Source organism: Xiphophorus hellerii, chromosome 20, assembly GCF_003331165.1.
Source record: "Xiphophorus hellerii strain 12219 chromosome 20, Xiphophorus_hellerii-4.1, whole genome shotgun sequence".
Taxonomy (NCBI): Eukaryota; Metazoa; Chordata; class Actinopteri; order Cyprinodontiformes; family Poeciliidae; genus Xiphophorus; species Xiphophorus hellerii.
The window spans coordinates 11,528,180-11,542,781 of record NC_045691.1 but is presented as its reverse complement, the minus strand read 5'-3'; the positions used below and the strand labels follow the sequence as shown (position 1 = coordinate 11,542,781).

Here is a 14,602-nt window from a genome sequence, read left to right as displayed (position 1 = left end):
AGAAATAGCAGCAGCAGCAGCAGCAGCGATGAGTCACGCAGTGTGTGAAAGATGACGTCATTCGTGTCTTCCTCTTCTCTTCATGGTGCCCAGGGCTCCAGACTGTAGGCAAGACCATGCTATTGCAGTAAGCCGAAGGCAGAGACGAGAGGCCCTAGACGACCTCTAAAGGTGGTGACTGGCCTGTTGGTGTCCCCCCTCCACCTCACACTCGGCCTGTCAGAGTGCTGCCTCTTCAATTCATCTGACTGCTGTAAATATATTTCATTTCATGTGTTTTTCATTATGCATTGTTGATATTTCCTCTCTAAATGTATTTTGCAGCAGATTTTTTTCCTGTTTTGAGAAAATTTCTGTTTAGAAGTTTCCTTTGTGTTTTAATAGTTTGCTAAAGGGACCCTTAAATGTCAAAATTGTTTGATTAACCAACAATTTGATTAATCAAATTGTTGGTTAATCAACAATTTGATTAACCAAATCAAAGCTTCACAAAACCTCAAATAAGCTTTTGTGAAGCTAAGTTGAGCTTCACAAAATATGCTTTTATTTTATTTTATTTTTTTTATGTAAAAACACTTTTTGGGTTTAGTGAAAAGTAATACTGTGCAATGTTATTTGGTTGCGATTTGTTTATGGCTTACACAACATTTCACTAAAGAAAGGTGATATTGTTAAAACTACAAATTATCTCATTTGAGTTGTTTGAACAATATTGGAAAACACAATACTTATTTTTGTTGGTGTCTTTTGTAAAACACAATAGAATATTGTGGTAAAGCTTTATATGTTCCAAAAAATTTTTATTCTCAAACATGTTGACACCTGGAGTGTTTAAATTTTCATTATCATTGCTGGTCTTCAGTGTAGCACAATGTTATCTGGAAATTGCTTAAATATATTTCTAAATTGTTTGAAACATAGTATCACAAGAAAATAGCACATTTCAGGTGTCTAATGCATTGTTTGCAGAATGACTTAATGATGGACTACATTGTTCCTTAGAATGCACAAGTTATATTTGTTGTCATGAAGGTAATGAATCCCTTTCATAAGAAATGTTTTTTTCTGAATATGTAAAAGTGGAGGAAACAATATTTAGAGAAGCAATGAGAAGACTTCTGATGCTGATTCCTGGTTTTTGTGAATCTTTGACTTGCATGTAGTAATTTTAACTGATTCTGATTTTTTAAAATAAATATACACAAAGAAAGCATTTCAAATATTTTATTCACTGACTATAGTAGGACGGGAAATTATGTCATGACACTGTTGCTGTCAAAAGGGAATCTGTGTAAATTCTAGAAGAGGAGAGGGACTGGTGCTTACTGAAGCTCTGAAATTTCCAACAAAAACATAAGGCACAGGATTATACTCCTTTCTGCTTTTCTGGTATCCTGAAGCTGTAAATCAGCTGATTTCTCTGTGCATCTCTAAACAGTTATTTTACATTTAAAACCATTTTGCTGTCCAAGTTATACCTTTCATATATTTTATTACATTTTTTGTTGTTTTTGTTTCTCGACAGCCTTCACCCCAAGACCCAAGGCTTGCTATGGAATTCACTTTACCCCCTGCCTGCCGCCCAGCCTAGTACACTATCTTAGTGGACTCCCTTCATCTCCCTGTGTGTGGTTCTTACCCACACTCACTGTAAAAAGTTCAGCATAGACCTGGTACCTCCAACAGGTAGCTACTTTAAAGGACAAGGAACAGCATAAAATGTGCTCAGTTGTAAGAAAAAAGAATAAACTACATCTCTTCTGAAAATTTTCTTTTACTCTCATAGCCACTACTGGGTCCTCCACCAATACCCTCCCCACTCCCACCCTCTCCCCTCCCCTAAGAAGATGTCACTGAGCCTGACAACAGACATCCAGCAGGAGGGAGAGAGTGGGCTACAAATCGAGCCCTGCAGTCGAGGTAAAAGCTCTCCTCAACCACAGAGCATCAAGGATGGGACAGGAGAGGGGCCTGAGCCAGATGATAACTCTCCACAGGATGCACAGGTAGGAGGATGTGACAATAAGATCTCGCTTGATGAGTGATAAAATCACCCTAAATTCACTTGGTTTCTCAGCGGGTTTCTCGGCTTTAAAGTTGCACCTGATTTGCACAGTGTGATGAGCTCTGCAGTGCATGGAGGTCTGAGACAGGAAGATCTCCACTTTAAATCCATTCTTGAATAGAGATCTTTGTCATTGTTGTGTTTTAACAATACAGAGGCACTAAGTAAACAGAAATGTTTGTCATGCTGTTCATTTTTTAGTATACACATTAGTTATATATATCATTTTAATACTTTTTGTAAGGTATTATTTAATATCTATAATGTCGTTGATAGCTATAGGTCTCCTTACGTGATGTATAAGGATGCAGGAGGTTGTGGCATTTCAAAGATTTCTTCCAATCAAATTTATTAGTTTAAACATTCAACAAGGAAAGCCTAATATTTTTGTAGATGCTGCAACTAGAATGTCCTGTAATCTTAGACTTTTATGGCTTCTAATTCAAATCCATTATTGTTATGGATATTTAAATTTCACCCTATTATTAAAGTATTATTTTTCTTTTGCTTTAATAGCAGAAGCGGGCTACTAACCACAGCCATGGCAGGAAAAGGGCCAAGGTAAGTGAATTTCAGCAAAATTGATATTACTTTATAATCCTGGTGCTTGAAATGACTTTTTGCTCATTTGCTGCATGGAATATTTTTTTATCCTTCCGGCTTTGTAATCCACTGACCTACAGTCAACTGCCTGCATTATATCATTGGCTTAAAATCCTATATCTGATAAGAAGGTTAACAGTAAATGTGTTACTGACCTTAGTAAGGCTTTGGAACTGCACTTTACCTGTTGAACTAACTGAATAATGTTTCAAATAACCAGAAGAAAATAGCAGAGCTGGCCAATTTCTTTTGAGACTAGAATGATAATGTCTTAAAACAGATGTAATTGGTTTAATACGTCTTTCTTAGAAGCTTTACTTTTAAACTAATTCCAGTTAATTAAATTTGCTTACTAGATAAGTGTATACATGCTATTAAAATATTATTAAATAGCTATTGAGAAAACATCATCTTGGAGCGGGCTAACTGTCTATTCAGTTTATGGTCTGACTACATAGTTCAGTGACTTTCTCATCTGTTTATATATTAAACTGTTCTTTTTATCTTTCTTTTCCATTTTCATGTTTTATGGGAGCTAATTAATTTGCCTTTTTGTAGGTTTATAGCAAGTTTTTGCATTATGATGCTTTGGAATATATATTGGGTGCTTTGGAAGCAGAAATGGAAAAACTAGGCGACAAAGGCAATAACAATTATTACAACAAACCTCTAGATTTTGCACGCATGGACAATGTATTTGAAGTTTTTTTTATTCTTCTCCTTGTTAAACATCAAAAATGTCAAATATTTGGCAGAAAAAGGCAAACACATTTCAAACACATTTTGTCTCAATCTAGATGTTTCTTGTATGATCATATTTTATCAAATTCTTCTAAAATTCATCTAATATAATAATCTTGTTTGTTTCAGTCTAATGCCAAAATGAAATTAGTACGGAGTCTGGCAGTATGCGAGGAGTCCTCTGGTCCTTTCCCCAATGATGGACCTCCAGAATCGGTATCACTTTGTTTTTTTCCAACATAACCAGTAACCACAGTCTTTAAATCTTAACTCATCCCTGAGTTTAGAGCTGTTTTTATTTTTTTTTATTCATTACAAATATTAAAATGCATATATTTTTTTATTGGTGTCTATAGGAAATAATCCAGCTTCACATCAGCTGCCCATCAGACAAAGAGGAAGAAAAGTCTTCAAAGGATGAGTATGAAAATGAAGAAAAGGAGAAGAAGGACAAGACTCCTCGAAAGATGTTGTCACGTGGTAAGACACGGTTTGATGGTGGTCATTGTTTGTACCAGAGACTGACATCATTGTGCTTCTTTAGATTGTAGGATATTTTGTAATGTGAATGTCTCTTCATCAGTGCTAACAGATACTTTTAAGACAGTTTTAAAGTACAAATAAAACAATTATAGTACGCCTCAATCTTTCTCTTCAAGACTCCACAGTGTCATACGGAGAGGAGCAGAGATGAAATGGCTTACCTATGTACAGTATCTGTGCAGTGTGGTTTAGAAGTAATGATGCCCTCTAGAGGGTGTTTGTCTCTGTATATTCTGAACATGGCTTGCACATATCAGACTATTTTCCAAAGCATGAAACATGTCTATTCATCTTCAGCCACTTGAGACATCTTCAAATGGCATATGTTCACAATGCATCTTGTTTTATTTTTGTTTTTTTGTTTCTTGGTTGTTGTTTTTATTGAAATGATGTTTATTCATTCATTTTTTTTCTGTAATAGATTCCAGTCAGGAATACACCGACTCCACAGGCATTGATGTTCATGAGTTTTTGGTCAACACACTGAAAAACAATCCCAGGTATGAGTACAATCAAAGACTTATGAGGTTATAATGAACATAGTAAATAATCCAAACAGATTAGTGACGCAGTTATAAATTTTGTTTCTTTAGGCATTGAAAATAAATACATTTTATTTGTTAATGTTGCTTATGCACTTTGTAAATATTCACACAAAATGTATTTAGAGTAATCACAGAATCCCACATCTGTTTCCATCAAGGATAATAATAAATTTGATGGTAATATTTTGATGCACTTTTTTTGCTGTGCGGAGCTTGTACAATGTAAAAACTTACCAAAGACTTACCAAACATAATAAAATCATTATGTTATTGCTAATAGGGTAATCATAATTCCTATAGTTGTGTGCAGATGTTCATACTATTACCACATTGCATGTTTTTCTGCATTTTTTTTCTTGCTTAAGTTGATCTTTAGAGTTCTTATAAAGTGGTAAGATTAATGCCTTCAGTTTGCATGTAAAGAAACTCCTGATATTGTTTTCTTAATTACCATCAAAATGATTGTTTTTATTGATTTTTCAAACTTAAGCGGCTGAATTTACTATATTTTAAATGGAGGATTCTGTGGTCCCCCTGAATTCTCTAATTTGTTTTCTCCCTTTGACCCACCAGGGATCGAATGATGCTGCTTAAACTAGAACAAGATATCCTGGAGTTCATTAATGACAACAAGTAAATCTGTCTTTCATTACACTTAATTTATTTATTACACTTAAAGATCATATTTTTATTTCCTAGAATGCTACATTAGTGCATTAGTCTTTTCTTCCGAGTGAGTTTGAACTTGATTATCCCATTGTCTACAGGATCCCCATTATGTTCCAGAAATAACTATTACATTTAGACCCTACATAGCTCTAAATTTTAGAAGCTACCCAGTAGAGAATCTTGACCATCATCACAACCCTAATGTGTCCACTATTCACATTTGAAAGTGCTGCCTAGATGGCACTATTTAATGGGCTGTTATTTTGAGTGCCATACATTCACACCAAGCATACCAACAAAGACAGTTTGACTGACTTTTTTACCATTTGATACCCATTTTTAATGATTGAGAAGCTGCAGCTCACAGAGAGTGATTGAAATTATGTTGTTTTGGAAAAGAAAGCATTAAGGGAAGAAAATTGGCATTATTTGCTACTGATATAGCCATCTCAGTATTCAACAATAATATCACAGTTGCATTCTTACCTAGTATGGTTCATCCCTAATTTCAGTTCAAATCCCAACTTCTTGCTTCTCTTTTTATGCTTTTTCAACATTCAACAAGAGAGAATTCAACTTAAGAGCAAATATCTTAAAGGTCATCTAACAATTACTAACCTATTCTTATGCTTCTTTTTTCACTTGCAGTAACCAGTATAAGAAATTTCCTCAGATGACTTCGTATCATCGAATGCTGTTGCATCGTGTGGCCGCCTACTTTGGCATGGATCACAATGTAGATCAGACAGGAAAAGCTGTCATCATCAATAAGACTGGAAACACTCGCATGTGAGTGTGTCAGAATTTAGTACAGAAACCTTATAAATGTTTTGAAGTTTTGTTCAGTGACATGTTTTGAAGTTTATTTACTATTTTGTTTGCCATACAAAATACTTTTGATTTTAGTTTGGAGATAATGGGACATAGTAGGTATGTGCCATGGAAAAATCTGTGATTAGGCAGATTTTTGGAGTAACTTGGACTCACAAATCTGTGAACCATGAATAGATGAATAGGCAAAGGTCAACTCTATAAGAAAAAGCTTTTTAACATTTGTCCTTAATTCCTTGCTTTTTGCTCTTAAATGTGGTTCACTGTCTTTTTGCATCCTTAACTTAATAACTGTTCATTATATTTTATCCTACAGCCCAGAGCAACGGTTTTCTGAACACATCAAGGATGAACGCAACATGGACTTTCAGAAGAAGTTCATCCTTAAAAGAGACGATGCTAGTATGGACAAAGATGATAACCAGGTTGGTTGGTTGTCATTACCAAATCCATTTAAATCACCATACAAGTTTTATACCGACATACTTTTGTTACTGATCATTAAGTCACAAAAGGTGTCAAGTAAACCAAAGCAAGGCAAAAACAAAGTGCTTAATCTTCTATCTGCAGGTTTAACTTATATCTTCTAAATCCTTATACATACAATTTTAGAATTGAAAAAGAGAAAACTTGCGTATTTGTCAGCACTGTTACTTTCTGGAACAGTAGTTTTTGCAATGCAGGCGAGGAGTTTGCAGTTTGTTCACTTTGCTGTCAAACGACTAAACGTTCTCCTCTTTAGAAGTCACGACTACAGCATCTTCTATTTGTATCAAAATTGCCCTGCTGGCAAGTTATGAAATCTGAGCATGTTCTATACTTCGTCCACTTTCGAAGTAACAACTGCATTATTTTCTATTTGTTTAAAACTACCCATACACCTTTTGTAAGATTTAGTATATTTTCTTAGTGCTTTATTTAATCTGGTGCAGCATTTTTCTTTGAAGCTGGAATAATTTTATTTAGGCCTGTTTGCATAGAAGAGAGAGATTCTTTGTTTGAATATTGGACCTATAATTTGATCGTTCAAATTGTTTTCAGCATTTTTTTTTTGACATGTTTAGCAAGGTAAACAAACATGGGATAGATTAGCACTGCCTTTACCATTTTAGGTTGTAATACATTTTGTCTTTGCAAATTTTAGATCCGTGTGCCACTGCAGGACGGGAGGCGTAGCAAATCTATTGAAGAGCGAGAAGAAGAATATCAGCGGGTACGAGACAGGATCTTTGCCCGAGAAGTAAGTATTTATTTTCTACGGTCCTTTTTTATTTCATGTTATATCATGTTTGCAACATTTGCTTAGAAGATTTTTGAGTGTTTTCTAATTATTGAGCAATTACTTGGACAAGCTTTAGATGTCTTGATTATTTTAATTATATAAACTATGAAATTGTGGTAAGTTTTAGACTAGTCAGGAAATCAGGAAAAAAAATTGTTTACAAAAAAATTTTGAACTTACATGTGCTATGTAAAGGAAAGTACACTGTACGGTAATTGCTTTTCAGTCATAATTCGATAATTACATTAGCACAATCTGAAATTGCTTCACATTCAGAACGTCAGGGAAAGAAAGTTGTGTAACCTGCTGCAGTTTGTAGAACATGTTGTTCTTAAACTTTCGGATAGGTAAAAAAAGAGAACGTACTGAAAATACATAACGTACTGAAGTACGTTATGTATTTTGTCTAAACTTAAAGGGCTTATGTAAGAATGTCTCAAAAGGGAAAATATGACATTGAAGGCCTATTATTAAAGTAATTCTTTTTTATACAGTGGAAAACAAGTTATTTCACCTTTTTTTATTTTACCATAATCATCTAGTGCTAGCAAATTATTAGTTCTATCCTTTAAGAGATTTTTGAATCTTAGGCTTGGATGAAACTCCTGCTGGGTTTTCTTAAGGCTTTTCCACCAAAACTGTTCCAGTGCTAATTCAGGCTCAGTTAATGCACCATTTTAACAACATTTGTGAACAACCCCAGCCAAGTGATCTCTGTAATCAACAATTTTATGAGTGGATGTGTTACCTACATTTACATATGCAGCTCTAAATAGTGTTTGTTGGGCAGATTGGAAGCCAGACTGACTCAGGAGTTTTAACCAGGATATCACAACATCTGATTTGATTGTTTGCCTCAAATCTTCTGAAAAAACTGGTTCTTTCCTTATAGAACGGCAAAGACTTGGTGTTGTGATAGAACAAATGTTTTGTTGCTGGCAGCTGTAAGAAAAAGAAAATCCTGGTGCTAAGCCAGCATTTGCATCAGTTAGGTGGAAAATCCTCATTGTAGAATAATCTGTTGAATTTTGAAATGTTGACAAGCAAAAATGATACTGGGAACGTGTTACTAATAGAATTATGCATTTCATAATGTGCAGGTGTCCTTTTTTTTGCAGTCGTCTCAAAATGGATACATCAATGACAACAGGTAAGTTGGTGATTTCCCTTGGATGGCTTTGTGTGTGTTTTGTATAAATGTCTTCACCTCTTTCATAATTAAAACTGCTTATTTAGTTCTCAGTTGTGAAGGGGTATCATAAGACATTGATAATCAACTCTTGTACATAGGTTCCTCAAACCTGTCTTAGAAGTATTTCCTTTAGTGAGAATCAATGAAATAACTTGTTTAAAGATGTGTATTTTTATTAACTACTACATTATTTATTATGACACACAGGTTTATCACACATTCTGTGAGCTAAGTTTTAGTAATTTTGCAGTTTTTACTAATGAGTTAGGTCACACAGGAGTTAGTCTCTTAACATTTAGCATTGGTAGATGAGGGCCTAATTTGCTGAGAGTGAGACAAAGAAGCAGCGTGGGCTTCATGAGTTAAATTTCTGCCTTGTGTGCATTTTTCCCTTTCTTCTTGAGGGTTTTTTTTTTTTTTTTTTTACTGTGCCTACCTCTACTTCCTACCTTTCCTTTTCTTTAAGCCATTTCCTGTCCTCCTATTCAGACTTGTAACCTGAGCATTTTCTCCTAATGTTAATCCCAACAGACTTTCCACTGAGGGCTACTGCTCTAGCTCTCAAAAGAGGAGACAGATCTTTAGGTATTGGGGAGCTGCTGACTCACTAGTGTGTTGCCATGCCCATTTTTTGAAAGTGGTCTGGTGATGACATTGGTGAACTGTGGTGATTATTATCTTTGCTTGGCGTACTGGGCTGATAAATGGCTACATTAGCATTGCACCGTGGATGCATGGCTGCTTTGTGGTTTCACTGGGAACTGATCTACTCACCCATCAATCCTTCCACCATCAGCTACACTTTAATGGAAAGTATCCACATCAATTTCACAGTGATCTGCTTGTTTTGTGGTTGATTTAGCTGTGTAATTATCAAAATGTTACCCAACAAAAACTTGTTTGGCATTTAACATGGCGGTGCTTCAGAACTTAAAATAACATTTAAATCGAGAAGAATAGTTTTTTTAACAGTACAATTTTTACTGTTATTGTTTGAGGTGTGCTAACTCTATTAATAGGTAAAAAATTATTCCATGTAATATTGACAGTGAAATCTTAGATTTATTTTCTGTAGGATTATTAGACCAAACAAATATTAAACATCCTTAGCAAAGCCATTGATCACTTTTCTGCAGGTGCAAACATGGGGAAAGCGTAACCTTTTGAAATGAATTAACCCAATCAACAAAGCCAGATCATTTATGATTTATAGTTTATATACTACATAATGCCTTTTTCACATTGAATATTGTCCAGAGAGATGCTGTTTCTTTGTTGTGCACACACATCTGTCCCACCTTAATTCTCAGCCAGAGAGCCAGGCATTCACACAATGCAACCATTCAGCCTCCATCTTAGTAGTCTGGCCAGACAGTTTTAAGGCTTTGTCTTTTTTTTTTTGTTTTTTTTTTTTTTTATATATATACTGTAGTTTTGTGTTGTTTCTTCAAATTTGCATCAATCTTGCTCTGATCAGCTGTAATCTTCTAAGTTAGACATAAGTTGTAGTTGTAATTACACTTCAGGATGTTCATACACTTTTTACACTCTCAAAATTTTCTCCCAGTCTGTCACGGTTACTAGAATTGCCGTCACATGTAATTCACTCGTGTCTGAGATAGTCCAGAAAGTTTAACTTAGACTGTTTTAGACTGAAGTAGACAAAACATTCTTCCATCTTGGGCCCACATATATTGATGTGCAATGTAAAGCTTCTACAGAAAAGACAATTTCTTGCAAATCACATTGTCTGATTAACCTTTTCATTTACTCCTCAAGTATCATTGGTCGCAATCATTGAAGCGCCACAAACCTGGCCATTTATAAGCAGCTGTAACAGCTGGTTTCTAGAGGGGTTGTAGTGGAACTGTTGAGTGAAATTAACATTTCTTTACTAAACAGTGTTTCTACTTGCATCTGATTAGAACGCCTTATTTTTCATTCTTTTAAGATGTTCCTCTAATTATTCCCATAATGGAAACTCAGGTTTTGTAACAGCTCAATCTGTGTATGATGCTATGAAGATCTAGCTTGTGATCTGTGTTAGCATCAGCTAGACAGTACAGATTAACTGCTCCAAATGTGATCTATAGCATTGTAACAATGATGGGTAAGCAGTTTAGTAGTAATTATTATTTTTCATTCTCAGACCTTCAAACACTTCAGTTCTTTGTTGAATACTTCTTGTTCTTTACCTGCTTTTACATGCCATCTTAAACATTTTTTATTGTAAGTTTTCAGCATGTTTTATATATAAAAACAGGCTTTTGCAGATTAAACAGTGCTTCCGTTAATTTGACATCTGTTAAAGACCAAAAGTGAAAAAAGATATTCAGTCAGTCCACTGATGGTTTTTCTTGCTATTTTGTTTACATGTGAGAGGTTTGCTGGCATGAGAAATTGAGATCAAATCTCATGTGATCAACAGCAGAATCCCTTCTGCTCTCTTCTTTTGCAAATCCTGGCATCGTCTTTGTTTGCAGCAGTGAAACCAGTGTGTGCCAGCCTGTTCACAGAGCGTCATTGCACTCACCCTTCCCTAAGAGGTTGAGCAGCACACAGCCTCAAAATAGTCCATTAATTAGTCTTTCTGAAATATTCATGAGCCACATTAAAAACTACTTGCTGTTCAGTAGTGTTTTATAACCTGAATCAGTTCTACCATAAACAAAGTTGCAAGTCCTTTAAAAAATGTATAATTTTCCCCTCTACATAAATAATCAGTGTTTCATAATTGTCTTTTACCTCTAGGATGACAGTACATGCATGCAAAGATGACAAGTGTTGGCAGTTAAAATTTTATTTTATTTGAAAATTGCAGAATTGTTATTTTTGATGGGCAGGATGCTGTTGAGTACAGGTTGCACATGTAGTGTGGCCATTACCGGAGTGACAGTTTCATATCATAATAGATTGACATAGAGTAAAAAATACCAAGTGCTCATCTTGTAGGTGGTGTGTGTGAGTCTGTGTGTCAATGCACATTTACTTCTTAACATTATACTGTTTGTACATTTAGTGTTACTTAAAATTTTGATGTTTGTGTCATTTGCTATTATTTGAAGAGGGCATGATTTTTTGTTTTGTTTTTTTCTTTCCTTGTATTAGCACCTTTGATGGTGTTCATTTCATTCATAAGATCTTTGATATAAACCGTGTCCATAATCTTACATTGGTTGCTTTGTTGTGAGTTGAAATTGTGAAACTTTCTCATCTTCTCACCCGAGTAACACCTGGTTGATGTTAAAGCATCTTTTCCCCCTGCATGCTTGTTCTACCCAGGAGTTGGTTTGTTTGTAGGAATGTGTGTGTGGTTGTGTACTTGAAAACCAAAAATAATTTGCTTTTGATATGTTGCCTGTGTCTGTACTTTGGTTACACAAAACCAGCCAATATGCATCTTTGTTGAATGTTCTATTTGAGGCTTGTCAAACTGTATCCTTCCTAGCTTCTGATAACCCTACTCTGCTCTTCTTCTTGCCTATCTTTCTTCTTTTGTGTCTACTTCTACCCACACACATCTCTTTCAAATACTCCAAGAACACATCCTTCTTTTTTATATAATACATCTCTCCTTTAACCCTATACAGTTGCATGTAATATTATTCTGCACCTGCAAAAAATTAGGCGTTTGCAATAAACATATTGCACAATAATTTAACAAGGTTAGCTAAATAAGACTATTACAAGGGTTTTTAGAAAACAATTCAGCATAAAATTTTCCTTTCAGTTACTATTGTAGAATAGTTCATAGGGGCATTTTGTTAATTAGTTGTGGTTTTGACCACCCTTGATTCAAACAATCAAGGATTTGATTAGGTTAACCAGGTGTGCTTCAGATAATACAGCTCAAATACCCGAACTAATTAACAGTAACATTTGAATGCATGTTAGAAATACGGCTAAGTCGAAAGAATCTTTTAGAAAGTTTATTAAGGAGATAAAAGGACAAGAAAACTTGAAAAGTCACTAAATTTTCCTAGAGGTATGACTGGAAGCACGGGTTGCTATTCTATGTATGTGGAAGAACAAGGATTCCTGAGGTGGCAGGTACTCAGAAACCTTTGAGTAATTGAAAGACTTGCACCAAGACTTGGTGGCAACAGCAGCTAGTTTTAGTTTCCAGCGTAAACTCCAAAATGCTGAAGGACTCTATGCCTGATCTCCAAAATGTACACCTCTTCTGACCGAAAAGCACAAGAATAGAATAAAATACAATTGCTACAATTTCCTGACAAATGTATTAAGCCAAAAAGGTATGGAGGTTCTGCTAAGATGTGAAATTAATCAAAATTCAAACTTTTTATCTCAATGGATCCGTGATATGTCGGTAGATGAAATAATGAAGTATAGGCTGAAAATAACATCATGCACCCTCTGGCTTGGACACACGCAGCATATGGAGGGCAAGATGAATTTTATTATCAGGAAATCTTTGTTGGAAAATGTTGTTCTGTCTGTAAGGAAGCTGCAGCTTGGGTATCATTGTACTATCAAGGGGAACAGTGATCCCTGACAAATCTGAAAAGACATTAGGACCACCATAAAAAAAGATTTCCTTTATTTTGCCAAAGAATAATTTTTAAAAAGGTTGAATAATTTTAAGTGCAACTGACTCTCTACCTTCTGCTTATTTTTGCTAACTTCTTGCACTTGATAACTTTACCTCATTTCCTGACTCAACTGTTTCTATTTTACAGCAGCCACTGTAAAGTCTTGATCCTCCCTGTTCTGTTGTCTTTTAGAGGGAACCGTGAGAGCTCCAGTCGAGCATCAAGCAGTCGTCAAAGCAGCACAGACAGTGATATGAAGTGTCTGGAGCCACGACCTTGGAGCAGTACAGACTCGGACAGTTCTAACCGCACCCTTCGGCCACCCGTGACAAAGGCCAGCAGCTTCTCTGGCATCTCCATCCTCACCAGAGGGGACAGCCTTGGCAGCAACAAAGGATCACAGGGAAGCTGCAAAGGCTCTCGCTCTGGTAGGGACCGAAGAAAAAAGCTTTTGGGTCTGTTCAGTAAATCACATTAGGCCTAAGATCAAGTAACTTTTAGGTTGAACTAACTTTTTATTAATTGCATACATGTGCCTTTCTAACTATAGGTCAACTTTGGATATAATGGGGTTTTCCAAAATACTACAAGTAATAGCGACCTCTCTTACTGTAAAGCAATCTTTTTTAGAAAAGTGTTTTCTGTATATTTTTAAGAACCAAAGATGGTTATTAAAGTTAATGACTGAGTAAAAGAAAAATCAACCATCCTAATGCTTGAACAATAAGTGAAATAATGTCCATTGTTACAAGCTTACCCCAAAATGGAATAAATATAAACTTGGCCTAATAATTTTACCTCCATACTCTAAAATAACCTGCAGACTCATTAAGGCCATTTATCAAATCTTGTTGAAATTTTGAGAAAGTATCTGACATGAAGTCAGACATAGTTCATTATCAGTTACCAAAAATGTGAGGGTTTATATATGAAACTTTTGTTTCCTATGAGACGTTTGTGATTCGCGGACCAAGCTGTTTGAGGGATTGAATTAAGCTTTTGTTTTTTAGCACCACAGATGCTAGGAGAGGCTTGTGACTCATTTTCACACAGGAATTTATATCCTATGTGGCAGCAAAACATGTGACAGAAGCAGAAACCCATTGGGCTTTAATACTTCAAAGCACTGTAACTTTCAAATTATAAAATGCAAAAGCCGAGTAGCAAAGCAACATGACAGCCACAACACACCATAATAATCACAATCTTGTACTAGTTATTTCTTCACCAGAAAACATTGTATTGCTGCTTTTTCTCTGGTCCTCTAGTTATGATTTGTGCATAAATAAGTTATAAAAAAAATGCACATTTCAATTAAATCAAAATTAATTAAGGACAGCATGATGTGTTACCTGGGTGTCTTACAGTTAATGATGAAATATTCTATAAACTGCAATACTTACAGCTGACTGCTGTTGGCTCATTTAAGACAATTAAATACAGACATTAAATTCAGTTGCTTATTACCAATAATACCAAAGTAGTGATTTTTAGTACTTGTAAGTTATACTCTGTTGTGAAGATTTTATTGGTAGCCTTTAGTGGAAAATTAAATACTGCAAACGTGGTGTTTTTGTC

General features: G+C 35.2%; 1 protein-coding gene across 1 annotated transcript in view; it reads left to right on the top strand.

The window, feature by feature from the left end:
• The window catches only part of r3hdm2 (R3H domain containing 2), a 49,801-nt gene that overhangs the window by 23,562 nt on the left and 11,637 nt on the right, over positions 1 to 14,602 (top strand). Inside the window, 14 exon segments of the mRNA XM_032549280.1 lie at positions 94 to 253; positions 1,526 to 1,686; positions 1,787 to 2,006; positions 2,582 to 2,626; positions 3,539 to 3,625; positions 3,766 to 3,889; positions 4,374 to 4,452; positions 5,071 to 5,130; positions 5,815 to 5,955; positions 6,314 to 6,422; positions 7,142 to 7,237; positions 8,398 to 8,429; positions 9,003 to 9,056; positions 13,217 to 13,452. Coding sequence (XP_032405171.1) covers positions 1,848 to 2,006; positions 2,582 to 2,626; positions 3,539 to 3,625; positions 3,766 to 3,889; positions 4,374 to 4,452; positions 5,071 to 5,130; positions 5,815 to 5,955; positions 6,314 to 6,422; positions 7,142 to 7,237; positions 8,398 to 8,429; positions 9,003 to 9,056; positions 13,217 to 13,452 — 1,222 coding nt within the window. The 5' untranslated portion in view covers positions 94 to 253; positions 1,526 to 1,686; positions 1,787 to 1,847.